Raw genomic sequence first — 17,075 nt, 5'->3', positions numbered from 1 at the left:
CACTGCATGCACCAGTGACCATACTTTTCATACAGGTGAAATGCCGGGGTCCAACCCCAGCAGGTCCAGGGGTCCCCAAAGGTGTGGACGGAGTCGGCGAAGAAGGAATGACACGGAGACAACGTTCAGTTGATCAGTAGCCTAGCCAGGATCTCCAGCCAAGTTCTGGTCTGGATCTCCAGAGAGGTTCTGTGTCCATGTTCTCTTGCTAGGTTCTCCAGCCAGGTTCAGTCACCAGGTTCTAGTCAGGCTCTCTTGCCAGCCTCTGCAGTCAGGTTCAGTCCAGGATCCCTTGCCATGTTCTCTCCAGCGAAGCTCCTCCATCTCCAGGTTCCGCGTAGGTTCTGTCTTCTGAATTCTGTCTCTGAAGTTCTGTCTTGTTGAGTCTGTTCTAAGTTCTGTGTCTTGCTGTCTTGTTACATCTGTATTTATACCAGTTGATTCAATCCTATCAATCTCTATTACAAAGGTTAGGGCGTTTCTTATCTCCATTCCAGGGAGTAAAGATTACGTAGCTTAAGCATGATTGTTTGTAGTGATTAACTACCCGCCTGCCACTTAGTTAAGGAGTTTCATCCCCTCCCTGACTTCAGGGAAAAATTCCTACCTGGGGAAACAACCTTTCTCGGAGAGGTGATCTTGGTTAAAACACAGCGCCAAGAAGGTGAGCAAACATATTAAGAACCGTATGCCATATATGCCAGGTCCCTTGAAACAGCAAGCATGGACCGGCTCCCGGCAGTGAAAGGCATCTTGCTGTTATATGGGCAGCTACATTTTTTTGCCCTGATTATAAAAAGTAGTATGTAACACAATCCTTCTGAGGCAGTAGTACCATTTTCCCCATCTTATGGGTGGAAAAACTGAAGCAGAGAGGTTAAGTAATTGTCTTTGTCACACAGTTATAAGTGTCAGAATCAGGGCTGACCACAAAATGTGCAAGCCAGAGTCCATGCATGTCATCACTACATCATCCTGTTTTTTTCAGTGTTAGAGTAGCCTTGCAGGTTTTACTTTTTTTTAAATTTCTTTATTGGTTAAGGTATTACAAATGTGTCCTCATTTCCCATTAACCCCCAACCTGGCAAGGCATGCTGCCTTGCCAGGTTTTAATTTTTAAATCTAAGAGACTGTTCCCAATATATAGGGTAGGATCCCTAGGACTGGCTGGTGATCAGGGCCCTCTGTGGGGCGACCGGGGGGCTCCCACTGGCACCCACCTTGGCTGATGGCCTGGCGCCACCCTTCTCCACTGCTGCCACCAGTAGCCTCCCTCCCTCTCAGGGGGCAGATGCTCAAGGCAGGAGCTGCCCCTAACCAGAGGCAGCTCCTGCATTGAGCGTCTGCCCCTTGTGGTCAGTGCACATCATAGCAACCGGTCGTTCTGCTCTTCAGTCAATTTCCATATTAGGGTTTTATTATATAGGATTATGCTTACTGTGTTCAAAAAAACCCCAGTAGATTCTCTTATTTTAAGACAAACTTTAAAATATCTTCAGGAAACAGAAAACTATAATAGATATGAAAAAGAACCAAACAGATGTTCTATAAATAATGATAAAATACTTGAAATTTAAAAAACCTATTGTTCAGATATACCAGCAGTTTAGACAAAGCCAATGGGAGAATTAATGAGCTAGGTGACAGGTAAGAATCATCTCCCAGGCAGACAAATAGATGGAAAACATAGGATGGGTTAAGAGATAGAAGATAAAGTGAGAAGGACAAAGAGTGGATCAGGGGCAAAATTTGAAGAGATAATGGCTGAAAATGTTATATAAATAATGATAGACACCAATTCATAGATTCAAGAAGCCTAATAATGCCCATGTGGATAAAAAAAAATTTCCATACCTAAACATAACGTAATGGAAGTTGTAAAAGTAAAGCAGCTTAGGTATGTAAGAGGGAATGAAGAGCAACAAACGTGATAAATATGTGGGGGTAGGGGAAAGCAATGCTGACTAAATAAAATAAATATGATGTTTTATGGGATTACAAGGTAAAATGATAAAATTAAGTCCTAACAATGATAAGTTAGGAAGTTCTAAGGTCACTGGATCATCTGAGAGGAGACTAAAGTATTCATTACTTTTTTTTAAAATATATTTTATTGATTTTTTACAGAGAGGAAGGGAGAGAGATAGAGAGTTAGAAACATAGATGAGAGAGAAACATCCATCAGCTGCCTCCTGCACATCTCCTACTGGGGATGTGCCCACAACCCAGGTACATGTCCTTGACCGGAATCGAACCTGGGACCTTTCAGTCCGCAGGCCGACGCTCTATCCACTGAGCCAAACCGGTTTCGGCAAGTATTCATTACTTTTAGACTTTCCTACGTAGGCATGCTGTAATTGGGATAGTCACTAAAAAAGCAGTAATCTTGCCCTGGCTGGTGTGACTCAGTTAGATGAGTATCGTCCCGTGAACCGAGAGGTCACTGGTTTGATTCCCGGTCAGGACACATGCCTGGGCTGCGGGCTCAATCCCAGTAGGGAGCATGCAGGAGGCAGCAGCAGATTAATGTTTCCCTTCCTCTCTAAAAATTAGTAAAAATGTATTTTTTTAAAAAAGAAACTAGAAAAAGATAAAATAAATCCAAAGTAAGCAGAGGGGAATAAAAATTATAAGAGTAGCCGAAACCGGTTTGGCTCAGTGGATAGAGCATCGGCCTGCGGACTGAAAGGTCCCAGGTTCGATTCCGGTCAAGGGCATGTACCTGGGTTGCAGGCACATCCCCAGTAGGAAGTGTGCAGGAAGCAGCTGATCGATGTTTCTCTCTCATCGATGTTTCTAACTCTCTATCTCTCTCCCTTCCTCTCTGTAAAAAATCAATAAAATATATTTAAAAAAAAATTATGAGTAGAAATAAAATAAATTAAAAACTAGAAAATAATAGAAAAACCAATAAAACAAAAAGCTAGTTCTTTAGGGAACAATCACTAAAATCTATAAACCTCTGAGGAAACCAAGATGGTGGCATAGGTAAACACTGGAAATTGCTGCCTCCCACAACAACTTCAAAAACACAACGAAAAGACAAAACAGACATCATCCAGAACTACAGGAAGGCTGGCTGAGTGGAAATTCTACAACTAGAAGGGAAAAGAAAAGCACACTGAGACTCAGAGGAGCTGCAGAAGTAAAGTGCAGAGGTACGGAGGTGCACATGGCAAGGGCTGGCACTTAAGGACGCAGCTGTCTTTCTGAATCGGGAGGGAGTCACAAGCTCCCAACTGCTCTGAACTCCAGTTCCGGGAAGTCTCTGGGGACCCAGACTCATACGGAGAGAAACTGGACTGTCTGGCAGCAGGCAGAACTCGGAACTCGAGGGCAGCTTTCTCTCGGAGGTGCTTGCAGCCATTACCAGGACACTGAGATTCGGGTACCCTTAGGGCAGGGCTGAGGGTCAGCCATAGCTGTTTGCTCCGCCCTGTTGATCCCGAGACCCCGCCCCACCCAAGCTGCGGCAGAGGCTTTTGCATATGAATGCCCTGGCTCTTTGCAATCTGAAAATTACCTAACAAACTGCAGCTGGGCCAGACAAACCCAGAACTTCCAAGAGAAGGCCCAGGGCCCCACAGCAGCTTGCATTGCTTCACAGCTGGGCCTCATCTGGGCACCTCCAAACCCCAAACAAGGAAGGGGAATCTGCAGATCTCTTTGTAGCTCCTGCTGGGTAGCCTCAGGCAGAGGCTAAATTAGCACCTCCTTAGATCCAAGAGCCAGTGTACCCAGTGTCAGAGTGGGACCATCCAGATTACAACTCATCAGATCCATAAGGGACACACTCAGGGGGCAGACTCAGTGAGCACCAAAGCCCCACTGAAGCAAGTCTTGCCCCAGAGGGGTGTCTCCAGCACAGAAGTTCTCCCACTGCAGAAACAGCTGATTCTCACAGACAATTGGCCTGGAGGTCAAATCCTCCCAGTGATCCTACAACAATCAAGGCTTAATTACAACAAGACTGTGCACAAAGACCACAAGGGGGTGCACCAAGAGTGTCCACCTCAGGTAATTGGGGAGGCTAAGCCACTGGGCCCTATAGGACACCTAACACAGAAAGCCACTCTATCAACACAGGATAGCAGCCAAAATGTGAAGACAAAGAAACAGGACGCAAATGACAGAGATGGAGGAAACCAAACTATTGGATATAGAGTTCAAAACCACACTTTTAAGGTTTTTCAAGAACTTTCTAGAAACCACCGACAAATTTAGTAAGACCTTCAAATAGACGGGTGAGACCGCCGATAAATGTAGTGAGATCCTCAAGAAATCTAGTGAGACCATGGAGGGTATGAAAAAGGACCAACTAGAAATTAAGCATACACTGACTGAAATAAAGAATATTATGCAGAGCTCCAACAGCAGACTAGAGGATTGCAGGAATCAAGCCAAATATTTGAAATTCAAAGAAGCAAAAAACACCCAATCGGCAAAGCAAAATGAAAAAAGAATCCAAAAATATGAAGATAGTGTAAGGAGCCTATGGGACAGCTTCAAGCGAACCAACATCAGAATTATAGGGGTGCCAGAAGATGAGAGAGAGCAAGATATTGAAAACCTACTCGAAGAAATGACGACAGAAAACTTCTCCTACCTGGTGAAAGAAATAGACTTACAAGTCCAGGAAGCGCAGAGAACCCCAAACAAAAGGAATCCAAAGAGGACCACATCAAGACACATCATAGGGTCAGAGAACCAAGATGGCGGCATAGGTTAACGCCGGAGTTTGCTGCTTTGAACAACTACTTCAAAAGTGAAACCAAAAAAACGGAAGGGACATCACCCAGAACCACAGGAACGCTGGCTGAGTGGAAGTCCTACAACTAGGAGGAAAGAGAAACGCATGCGGACACTCAGAGGAGGCGAGGGGCTGAAGTCAAATTCTGAGGTGCGGAGTGCGCGGAGCGGGCTGGCGGCGGAGGGCGCGGTTGGCGTTTTCAATGGGGAGGGAGTCGCAGACTCTGAGCTCTAGATACAGGTGAGTCTTTGGGGACCCAGACTCAAACGAGAGAAGCGGGACTGTCTGGCTTCAGTCAGAGCGAGTGCAGCTTTCTCACCGAGCTTTGCAGGGGGTGCTGGGACTCAGAGAGGCAGAGCCCCTGGGGACAGAACTGAGAGCCGCCATAACTGCTCTCTCCGGCCCACCCTGTTGATCCTGTGCGACCCGCCCCGCCCAAGCCCTGCACAGAGGCATTTGCCGGATAGCCTCAGGCAAAGGCTAGATTAGCACCTCCCTAGAGAACAGAAGTTCTCTCACTGCTGACGCAGCTGATTCTCATAGCCACTTGGCCTGGAGGTCAAACCCTCCCTGGTATTAGCTACAACAATCAAGGTTTAACTATAAGACTGCGAACAAAGACCACTAGGGGGTGCACCAAGGAAGCATAACAAAATTCGGAGACAAAGAAACAGGACAAAATTGTCAATGGAAGATATAGAGTTCAGAACCACACTTTTAAGGTCTCTCAAGAACTGTTTAGAAGCCGCCGATAAACTTAATGAGATCTACGAGAAAACTATTGAGACCCTCGATGTTATGTTGGGGAACCGACTAGAAATTAAGCATACACGGACTGAAATAACGAATATTATACAGACTCCCGACAGCAGACCAGAGGAGCGCAAGAATCAAGTCAATGATTTGAAATGCGAGGAAGCAAAAAACACCCAACCGGAAAAGCAAAATGAAAAAAGAATCCAAAAATGCGAGGTTAGTGTAAGGAACCTCTGGGACAGCTTCAAGCGTACCAACATCAGAATTATAGGGGTGCCAGAAGATGAGAGAGAGCAAGATATTGAAAACCTATTTGAAGAAATAATGACAGAAAACTTCCCCCACCTGGTGAAAGAAATGGACTTACAGGTCCAAGAAGCGCGGAGAACCCCAAACAAAAGGAATCCAAAGAGGACCACACCAAGACACATCATAATTAAAATGCCAAGAGCAAAAGATAAAGAGAGAATCTTAAAAACAGCAAGAGAAAGAAACTCAGTCACCTACAAGGGAATACCCATACGACTGTCAGCTGATTTCTCAACAGAAACTTTGCAGGCCAGGAGGGAGTGGCAAGAAATATTCAAAGTGATGAATACCAAGAACCTACAACCAAGATTACTTTATCCAGCAAAGCTATCATTCAGAACTGAAGGTCAGATAAAGAGCTTCACGGATAAGGAAAAGCTAAAGGAGTTCATCACCACCAAACCAGGATTATATGAAATGCTGAAAGGTATCCTTTAAGAAGAGGAAGAGGAAGAAATAGGTAAAGATACAAATTATGAACAACAACTATGCATCTATCAACAAGTGAATCTAAGAATCAAGTGAATAAATAATCTGATGAACAGAATGAACTGGTGATTATAATAGAATCAGGGACATAGAAAGGGAATGGACTGACTATTCTTGGGGGGGGGGGAAAGGGGTGTGGGAGATGCGGGAAGAGACTGGACAAAAATCGTGCACCTATGGATGAGGACAGTGGGTGGGGAGTGAGGGCGGAGGGTGGGGCGGGAACTGGGAGGAGGGGAGATATGGGGGGGGAAAGAGGAACAAATATAATAATCTGAACAATAAAGATTTAATTAAAAAAAAAAGACACATCATAATTAAAATGCCAAGAGCAAAAGACAGAGAGAGAATCTTAAAAGCAGCAAGAGAAAGAAACTCAGTTACCTACAAGGGAATACCCATACGACTGTCAGCTGATTTCTCAACAGAAACTTTGCAGGCCAGAAGGGAGTGGCAAGAAATATTCAAAGTGATGAATGCCAAGAACCTACAACCAAGATTACTTTATCCAGCAAAGCTATCATTCAGAATTGAAGGTCAGATAAAGAGCTTCACAGATAAGAAAAAGCTAAAGGAGTTCATCACCACCAAACCAGTATTATATGAAATGCTGAAAGGTATCCTTTAAGAAGAGGAAGAAGAAGAAAAAGGTAAAGACACAAATTATGAACAACAAATACAAATCTATCAAGAAGTGAATCTAAAAATCAAGTGAATAAATAATCTGATGAACAGAATAAACTGTTGATTATAATAGAATCAGGGACATAGAAAGGGAGTGGACTGACAATTCTTGGGGTAGAAAGGGGTGTGGGGGATGTGGGAAGAGACTGGACAAAAATTGTGCACCTATGGATGAGGACAGTGGGGGATGGGGGTGAGGGCAGAGGGCGGAGTGGGAACCGGGTGGAGGGGAGCTATGGGGGGAGAAAAGAGAAACAACTGTAATAATCTGAACAATAAAGATTTAATTATTTTTAAAAAAAAATCTATAAACCTCTGGCAATACTGACAAAGAGAAAAAAGAGAAGACACAAATCACCAATATAAGTAAAGAAAAAGGGAAGCCCTGGCCGACATTGCTCAGTGGTTAGAGCATTGACCCGAGCACAGAAGGGTCACAGATTTGGTTCACAATGAGTTGCAGGTTCAATCCCTCACTTGTTGGGAGGCAACCAATCCATGTGTCTCTCTCACATTGATGTTTCTCTCTCTCCCTCCCTCCCCTCCCTTGCATGCTCTCTACATCAAGGAAAAAAATATCCTCGGGTGAGGTTTAAAAAAATAAAGAGACAGGGAATATCATATCAATATATGTCCCACAGTCATTAAATGGGTAACAAGGGAAAACTATATTTATAAATTTGAGAACACAGAAGAAATGCATCAACTTCTTGAAAACCACAAATTGCTAAAACTTAAATAAGATGTAATAGCCTGAATAACCCTTCCAAAAAAATTTCCAGGCCTGAGTTTCACTGGAGAGCTTTATCAAACATTTTCAGTAGAAAAATGATTTTGTATAATCTTCTCTAGAAAAGATAAAGGAATATTTTCTAGCTCATTTTATGAGGCCAATGACATTAGAAAATAAGAGAACCATAGACCACCATATTTCTTATGAATGCAGATGCAATAATCCTCAACAAAATATTAGCAAATAGAATCCAGCACATATAAAAGAATGTAACACCATAACCAAGTGCTTTTTCAGGTATATGAGGTTGGTTTAACATCTGAAAATCAACCAATGTAATCCACATTAACAGGTAAAAGAAAAAAATCATGCAATGACAACAATTGATGCAGAAAAAGCATCTGACAAATATAACATTATTTCATGAAAAAAACTCTTGTAAAATTAGGAACAGAAGGGAACTTACACAAACTCACAAAGAGCATCTATTAAAAAACACCTACCATAACCCTGGCTGGTGTGGCTCAGTTGGTTGAACACTGTCCCATGCACCGAGAGGTGGCTCGTTTGATTTCCAGTCAGACCACATGCTCATGTTGTAGACTCAATCCCCAGCAGGGGGTGGCCGATCAGTTTCCCTCTCATTGATGTCTGTCTGGGTGTCTCTCTCTCTCCCTTTCTCTCTCTAAAATAAAATTTTAAAAAGACTGCATAAAAAAATAGTTAACATCAGACTTAATGATAAAAGAATGAATACTTTCCCTTTAAAATTAGAAAAAAATAAAAGATATCTATTCTTATAACTCTATTCAACAGAGTTCTGGCCAGTGCAATAAGGCAAGAAAAAAATATAACATGCATACAGATTGGAAAAGACAAAATAAATCTATCTCTATTTTCAGGTGACATGACAGTCTATATAGAAAATCCCATAGAATAGTAAAAAAAAAAAAATCATTCCTTCTAGAGTGAGTTCAGCAATGTTGCAAGGTACAAGATCAATAAACAAAAATCAATTGCCTTGTTAAATACTAACAACAAATAAAGTCCAAAATCAATAAAACATAATCCTATATAATAAAAGGCTAATATGCAAATTGTCCTCTCAACCAAGAGTTCCACGGGAGTTTGACCAGAGGGCGGGGCCTGCTGGCCAACTGCCTGTGGCCCCTCCCCCTGGCCAGCCCGAAAGGCCCAGATCGGGGTAGGCTGGCTGGACCCCACCCATGCACGAATTCATGCACCGTGCCGCTGCTGGCTCAGTGGATAGAGTGTCAGCCTGTGGACCAAAGGGTCCCAGGTTTGATTCCGGTGAAGGGCACATGCTCGGGTTGTGGGCTCGATCCCCAACAGGGGACATGCAGGAGGCAACCAATCGATGATTCCCTCTCATCATTGACTAGAGGCCCTATGCAAAATTCGTGCAAGAGTAGGCCTTCCCAGCCCTGGCTGCCTTGGCTCTCGCAGCCCAGCTTTGTCCGGAAGGTTGTCCAGAAGGACATCCAGACGGTCATTCCGCTGTTCAGCCATTCGGTCAATTTTTATATTACGCTTTTATTATTATAGATGTTTCTATCTCTTTCTCCCTTCCTACCTGAAATCAATAAAAACATTTTTAAAAAATAACTTAAAATGAATCATGGACTTAAATGTAAAATATAGAACTTTCAGGAAAAAAATAGGAGAAAAAAAATCTTTGAAGTATAGGACTAGGCAAAGAGTTCCTTTTTTTTTTTTTTAATATATTTTATTGATTTTTCACAGAGAGGAAGGGAGAGAGAAATAGAGTTAGAAACATCGATGAGAGAGAAACATCGATCAGCTGCCTCCTGCACACTTCCCACTGGGGATGTGCCTGCAACCTAGGTACATGCCCTTGACCGGAATCGAACCCAGGACCCCCCAGTCCGCAGGCCGATGCTCTATCCACTGAGCCAAACCGGTTCTGGCAAGCAAAGAGTTCTGAGATACGAAAAGCACAATCCATAAAAGGAAAAACTGATAAATTGGACCTAATCAAAATTTAAAACTTTGGGCTCTGTGAAAGACCTTGTTAAGCAAATAAAGAAAAATTATTCTTCTACTTCCCTATACCATCTTGCTGGAAACATCCAAATAAATTCACCTAGATTTCTAACTCACTCTACAGGAGGATCTGTCTTTACCAAAAAGTAAAACCCAGATGACCAAGAATATCCAAGACATTAGATGGAGAATTTCCAGGTAAGAAAGGATTACCAAAAGCTCTGTTGCACACAAACACATTCTTAGCATATCCCTGGACAAACCTTGGGTTAAATTCTCAAGTCAAAATTATTATTTTTAAAAATATATATTTAAAAAAAAAAAAATATATATATATATATTATTGATTTTTTTTACAGAGAGGTAGGGAGAGGGTTAGAGAGTTAGAAACATCTATGAGAAAGAAACATCGATCAGCTGCCTACTGCACACCCTCTACTGGGGATGTGCCTGCAACCAAGGTACATGCCCTTGACCAGAATCAAACCCTGGACCATTCAATCCGCAGGCCGACGCTCTATCCACTGAGCCAAGCCGGTCAGGGCTCAAGTCAAAATTATTAATGGAATGAAGATCATTCTGTTTTAAAAATGTTTTAGAGCTTCCCAGTCGGCATGGCTCAGTCGACCTATGAATCAGGAGGTCATGGTTCGATTCCTGGTTGGGGCACTGCCCAGGTTATAAACTCAATTCCTAGTTAGGGGTGTGCAGGATGCGGCCGATCAATGATTCTCTCTCATCATTGATGTTCCTATCTATCTCTCCCTCTACCTTCCTCTCTGAAATCAATTAAAAAAACATTAATGTTTTGGAGTCAAGTCATATGTAATTTCTTTAACTATCCTCACTTTCCTCATCCTCTGCCTCAAGGAAACAAAGGACTGGTGATTACAGACTCTGGAGTTGTAGGAGACACTATGATATATTTCTCAGATCCCCTTTCCCTAGTTAAAGACTTATTCCCCAGCTGCTGGCAGACAGTGTTCAGTTGTCAGTTCTCTTTGGAACTGCCCTGGATGATGAGAGTCACCCTGCTCCAGGTTGCACATTCCCCCCTTCTCAAGATCCAATGCCTGGTGCATGCAGGGATACAAAGACCTGGCTGGCTCCTTACCCCAATTCTTAAAGAACTATCTTAGCTAAAGATATGGGGTTAGTTGAGGCCTTCATGGAGAGTGAATCCTCCCTCTGCTCAATCCTGAATCCTGGTTCCTTGTCTTCCTTTCTTTCCATTCCAAAGGTGGTAATCCCTAGAGGGCTCCCCAATAAAACTTCTGAATGCTAATCTCCATCTCATAATCAGCTTCCTAGGAAAACCAAACTGTGACAGCAGTCAAATGGCTGAAATTCAAATTTTGTCTCTAGCTTTACTGGTTGTGTGACCTCTAAAATGGGAATTATAAAAGCAGGTAGGGAGGCTGATAAGGGTTGAAGACATTACAGCATGTAAAATGCTTAGAAATGCACCCGGCAAACAATGGACGCTCAATAAACGTTAGCTGTTTCTGCCATCATTGTCACATGGTTCAAGTATACAAATTCACCTACAACATGAGAATTACTGGAAGTTATGAGCTGGATAAGACCTTCGAGTTCATCAAGTCTGATGCCCTTAATTTCCAGACGAGGAATATCAAGTCTAAATAAGTTAAGTGACAAAAAAATAAATAAATAAGTTAAGTGACTTAGTCAATGTTCCAGAGTTACTAAGTAACAAAATCACCATTCAAACCAGAGCTGATTGCATCCATTGTTGTGTCCATAAAGCAAGACTGCCTCTCAATCTACATACACTTTGTAATGAAATGAAATTTATTAAGAATTGAGTCCCTCTCCTTCACGTTCTTGCCATAATTGAACCTTAGCTCTCCACTGATGAACACTGCCTCCCTGATGGCTCTCTCCTGCACTTATCTACCATGATCCTATAGATAGGATGGGTGTTTCCTTTGCTCTTCATTGCTACTCTCAGAGCACTGTCCATTCAAATTCCTTCCAGAAAACTCTTAAATTTGAGACTCATAGCAGCAGACTGTGTGGTGTCGTGTGCCCTCATTTCTTTAAGACTTTAATACCCTAATCACTCTATTCTCTCCAATACTACTCTTGATACAATTTGTGGTGATTTCAATATGCAACATCCACTATCCTTCCATGCCCAAGCCTCTGTTTTTGATTCCTCTCCTACAAAGCCTGTTTTTGATTCCTCTCCTACAAAGCCTGGTCTTCCACCCTCCTCAGCCACCCACTCTGATTGTCATAAACAGACATTTCTCAAATGTCTGTTTAGAAACAATTCTTCCATGTGCAGGAATATCTTGCTCAATGCAAAGCATTTAGCATCTCTGCCCCTGTCCATGAAATACCAGTGGCAACCCATCCCTACCCCTACAAATTTCTGGACATCTTGGTGGGGGACCAATACCACTCCAGTTGAGAACCACTTACTTAAACCTTATCATTACCAATAAATGCAACTCTTCATAATCTCAAATTCAAGTATCCCTCTCTCTGAGTATCACTTACTTCTAACTCACTACCTCTACTATTGGACTCTTAACAATTCCTAGACTCCATAGGAACTTATAATGCATTGAGCCTACCCTCTTTCCTGCTCTTGACCCATCAAATCCCCACTTCCTTATACAGCTTAAACTTCACAGTCCAGTATTACATCTGATACACCTCCAATATCCTTGTCTTTTCTTGCTTCACTGTAGTTCTTTGACTAAGCAACAATCCTGCTACCTCAACTACTCTATGCCTGTAACCTGTATGCAAATACCTGAATCTGGAGAAAAACACACAACTAAACTTAATCTCTTTAAATCTGTGGATGAAAGGGGCCACACGCTAACGTGACAAGCTCAGGGAAGGCCTGCATGGCAGTCTTGCAAACTCAGAGACCCAAAGTTAGCACAAAGGATGGTCTGAAATTAAACGTCAACTAAAAGCAGTTATAGTTACATTCTAGGCCGGTATCTTCACCAACAAGGTCAACCTTTACCTTAACTGAGCCTGTCTTTTTGCATCTAAGATAACATACCCTTTGAAATGTCTGGGTAACTTGTAACTTCCTTTTTTCTGGACCCTCTTGGGGCACAACCTAATGTGCCTGGGGCTCCAGGACAGATACCACAAATTCCTTCACCCACCTAAGTATGTGTCTATCATTTTACTTTTTATCCAATCCCAGGGTTTCCCTGCTTTGCTTTCTCCCACCTTTCTAGTCTATCACCAATGGATTTCATGTAACTCACCTACCTCCGTTTCCTTTGATTGCAATGTATAAATATGTATGTAACCCGCCATTCTCCGGAGCATTATCTCAATTTGTTGAGGTTCTGCTTCCTGGCATATGTCGACAGTTTGGCTCACATAAACTCACAAAAATTCTTTACAGGTTTCAGTGGGTTTTTTTTTTACGTTAACAAATCCATGATCAGTAACCTCAAGTGGACTTTAATGCTCTCCAGCAATCCTACTACATATCCCTAGTCCACTTATGACCCTACTGTCCTGGCAGACTATTTCATCCTTTCTCCTTCATCTGTATCTTCTCAAAATATTTTATTTCACTGAAAAACAAAGACGCCATCAAAAGAAAACTTTAGGGTATCTTATCTCAAATCTACCTGCCTAATCTATTTACTTTCTTTCTTATTATGATGTGCCTGTGCTCATACAAAACAATTTTTTCTACTAATTCTCATCTTCCCTCCTCAAGGACATAATTGCAGGATTGCCCTCTCTCTCCTGTATCATCAAATGTTTCCCTTCTACTTTATCATTCCCACTGGTATACAAATAGTCTATTACTTCCATCTTAAAAATAATAAAAACAAAACTTCCATAACCTACAACCCCCTCCAGAAACTTCACTTTTTAGCTCTATTTTGTAGCAAAAAGAAATCCTCAAAGAAGTTGTCTATCCATTTTATGGTCAATGAGTTTATCTACTCATTTTCTTTATTTTTCTTTCTTTCTTGTGTCTACTCATTTTCTCTCCTCTCTTTTTTTCATGCACTATTGGATCCAATTAGATTTTCATCCCCACTCAAACTGAAATAGCTCTTTTCGAGATTATCAATCAACTAACTCCCTGTTGCCAAACAGAGTCCATTCTTGTGATTTGTGGTAGCTATGTTCCATAAAGTCACCTTGTACACTGAATTGACAAATTCTGAACCACTGCTCCCAGGGAAAATACACAGCCAGCTTCCTGCAAACCTGGGCACATTTTCACCAACTGGTCAATATATGCCCTTGTTTTATGTTTAAAGACACATTATTATTTTTTTAAAGGGGAGAATGATAATTTTTATTTTTTTAAGTATATTTTATTGATTTTTTTACAGAGAGGAAGGGAAAGGGATACAGAGTTAGAAACATCAATGAGAGGGAAACATCGATCAGCTGCCTCCTGCACACTCCCTACTGGGGATGTGTCCGCAACCAAGGTACATGCCCTGGACCAGAATGGAACCTGGGACCCTTGAGTCCGCAGGCTGATGCTCTATCCACTGAGCCAAACTGGTTAGGGCGAAAGACACATTATTTAAATACATACATTATTAATTCATTAACACTGAACTCACCGTCAATAGCACTAGAACTCATGCCTGAATGAAACTAATTTAACCCATGTATTGTAACCTTACGTAGATAAGATATATCACAGTCTTTTTGCACTTAGACAACACTCACTGCTATGCCTAAAGGCCATTTTAAATAGCAAAATCACCAACAAAGAGTACAAAAATGCAAAAAAACATGGCACTAACTAGAACACAAAAAGAAGAACTGTTTACAGAATGAGAGCTAAAGCCAAAACCGGTTTGACTCAGTGGATAAGAGTGTCGGCCTGCGGACTGAAAGGTCCCAGGTTCGATTCCGGTCAGGGGCATGTACCTGGGTTGCGGGCACATCCCCAGTGGGGAGTGTGCAGGAGGCAGCTGATCGATGTTTCTCTCTCATCGATGTTTCCAACTCTCTCTCTCCCTTCCTCTCTGTAAAAAAATCAAAAAAATATATTTAAAAAAAAGAAAAAGAATGAGAGCTAAAATAAGACAGAGCACTGTCTTTTCAACCTCAGCTGGGAAGGTGTACATCAAGTGATTAAAATTTTTCACCATTCTGTGCATCTCCACTAATGACCCCAAAGTGCTGTGAGTTTTTATTTGGAGGATACAAATAAGTTGATCAAGTATGTGAGTTTGCAAATACAGAATCCTTGAATAATGAGGCTCGACTGTGTAATAGTTATGTTTTACTCCTCATTTTACCTACCAGCAGCATTGTACAGTTGACCATCACCTCATTCTTAATTTTCGGATCCCAATTTCTCTCGATTTTCATCTTACCTCACTGACCACCCCCATTTAATCTCCCCAAAATCCAAATTTATTTATTTTTAAAAAAGTTTTTTGTATTGATTTCAGAGATGAAGGGAAAGAGATAGAACATCAATGAGAGAGAATCATTGATCGGCTGCCTCCTGCACACACTCTACTGAGGATCCAGCCCGCAACCCAGGCATATGCCCTGACTGGAAATCGAACCTTGACCTCCTGGTTCATAGGTCGACGCTGAGACAGGCCCAGGCCCAAACGCCAAATTTAGAAAGCCTCAGAGAGAAATCTATTAACCTCCTTCTGATTATATTCGTTCTACAGTAATCTCATCTAGTCCTGTGATTTTAATTATATTTCTGTTCAATGGATATTGTCCCACAGCTCTGCGATGCTCTGTTGTTGTTCTCCCCACATTTTTTTCTCTTTAAGTTTGGATAATTTCTGTTGACCTATCTTCAAGCTCACCAATTATTTCCTTGGCTGTGTCAAGTCTACTAATAAGCCCCCAAACATACTCCATGTATGTCATAATTTTTATTTCTAGCACCAGAGGGCTGGTGCCTGAAATTCGTGTACAGGTAGGGTCCCTAGGCCTGGCCAGAGATCAGGGCTGATCGGGGCCTTCCTTCGTTCTGTGCCGCCCTCTGATGGTCAGTGCACGTCATATTGAGCGGTCAAACTCCCGAGGGGACAATTAGCATATTAGCCTCTTATTATATAGGATTCCAGTTGACATACAGTTTCTATTCCTCTGCTGAAACTTACCATCTATCCATACATGTCCATCTTTTACACTAGAGCCGTTAATATGTTATTCATTGTTATTTTAAATGTACTCTCTTTTTGTTTTAGCAGGTGGGTCATCCTGAGTTTTTTATTATTTTTACTTTTGACAGTGGGGTGTGTGTTTGTTTGTTTTGCTTATCTGTACATGTTTCATAATTTTTGCATGAGTAGTGAAAATTCTTCTACTAGCTTTAGTGGGGGAGGGGGGTAAGAGAGGGTCGGGATTGAGTCAATCTACTTAGATTGAGTTGGGTTTTAGTTTTCTTGTTATGATTACCTTAAATGCACCTCCAGCTTCAAATTCCTCCCCTGTAACCTACTGTTTAGAGTGGAGGCTGGTTTGCCAGAGAGTTTTTCTCCATGTTCTTACTCCCCCCTCAACTTCAAGCTTTCTCTGTGCACTTGCCCCAGAGTCCCTCTCCATATTCTAGCCCCTCCCCAGGAGTAAACTGCTGTTGATTTACTTGCTAGCAGGGGAAAGGTGCTCTGTTATTCTGACCCAGTCTCAGGCCCTACAACCCTGAGTTTTAGTGGATGGGGATTGCTTCCAGTAGGAAGAAAATTAATGGTCTGAACCTAGGATAGTTTCCTGCCCTTCCCTCAGGGTTTATGGATTTTCTTTATCTTTTCACATCTGCCAGTCACAATGGAAAATGGGATTTATTGCCTTCCCCTATTGCTTAAAGCTGCTTTCGACAGGGAAAAGGGGTCCAGGCAGGCCTGTACCACCTAGTGAGGCTCCCCCTGGTCTCCCTTGCTTCTCCTAATCTTCCTCAGGAACAACTGTTGAAGGTCCTTGGAGAAAAGCCTACAAGTGGGTGTTATCTATCCTAGTGTCTGCAGTTCCTAAGAGTTCTATTCCCATGCTAGCCTACAATTAGACGTTAGCAATTCATTAAAAATTTAGCTGAACTGTTCTTTCCCCGTATGACAGACCTGCCTTCTTCCTGTCCTCTACTACAGGTAAGCCATGACCATATCCCATTTCTGATGGATTGAGAGAAGTTAGTTTCTTCTGATTTTAGGGTAAGATCAATACTCGTTCTTTCACCTGGCTGTGAAAGATACTCACTCAATGGTTGAGCATTGACCTATGAACCAGGAGTTCATGGTTTGATTCCCAGTCAGGGCACATGCCTGGATTGCAGGCTCAATCCCCAGTGGGAGGCATGTAGGTGACAGCCGATTG

General features: G+C 42.2%; 1 protein-coding gene across 4 annotated transcripts in view; it reads right to left on the bottom strand.

Moving 5' to 3' along the window:
* The window catches only part of ATF1 (activating transcription factor 1), a 63,770-nt gene that overhangs the window by 31,964 nt on the left and 14,731 nt on the right, over positions 1 to 17,075 (bottom strand). The window contains exon 1 of one of the 4 annotated variants that reach the window (XM_059682929.1): positions 8,225 to 8,363. The exons of the other annotated variants lie outside the window; for them this stretch is intronic. Within the exon in view, the coding sequence (XP_059538912.1) occupies positions 8,225 to 8,227 (3 nt within the window). The 5' untranslated portion in view covers positions 8,228 to 8,363. Of the gene's footprint in view, positions 1 to 8,224; positions 8,364 to 17,075 lie in introns of those variants that run through there. 4 annotated transcript variants of the gene reach the window in all.

This window comes from Myotis daubentonii, chromosome 2, assembly GCF_963259705.1.
Source record: "Myotis daubentonii chromosome 2, mMyoDau2.1, whole genome shotgun sequence".
Lineage (NCBI taxonomy): Eukaryota > Metazoa > Chordata > Mammalia > Chiroptera > Vespertilionidae > Myotis > Myotis daubentonii.
The sequence above is the reverse complement of the archived record's forward strand: the minus strand, read 5'-3'. Positions and strand labels throughout refer to the sequence as shown.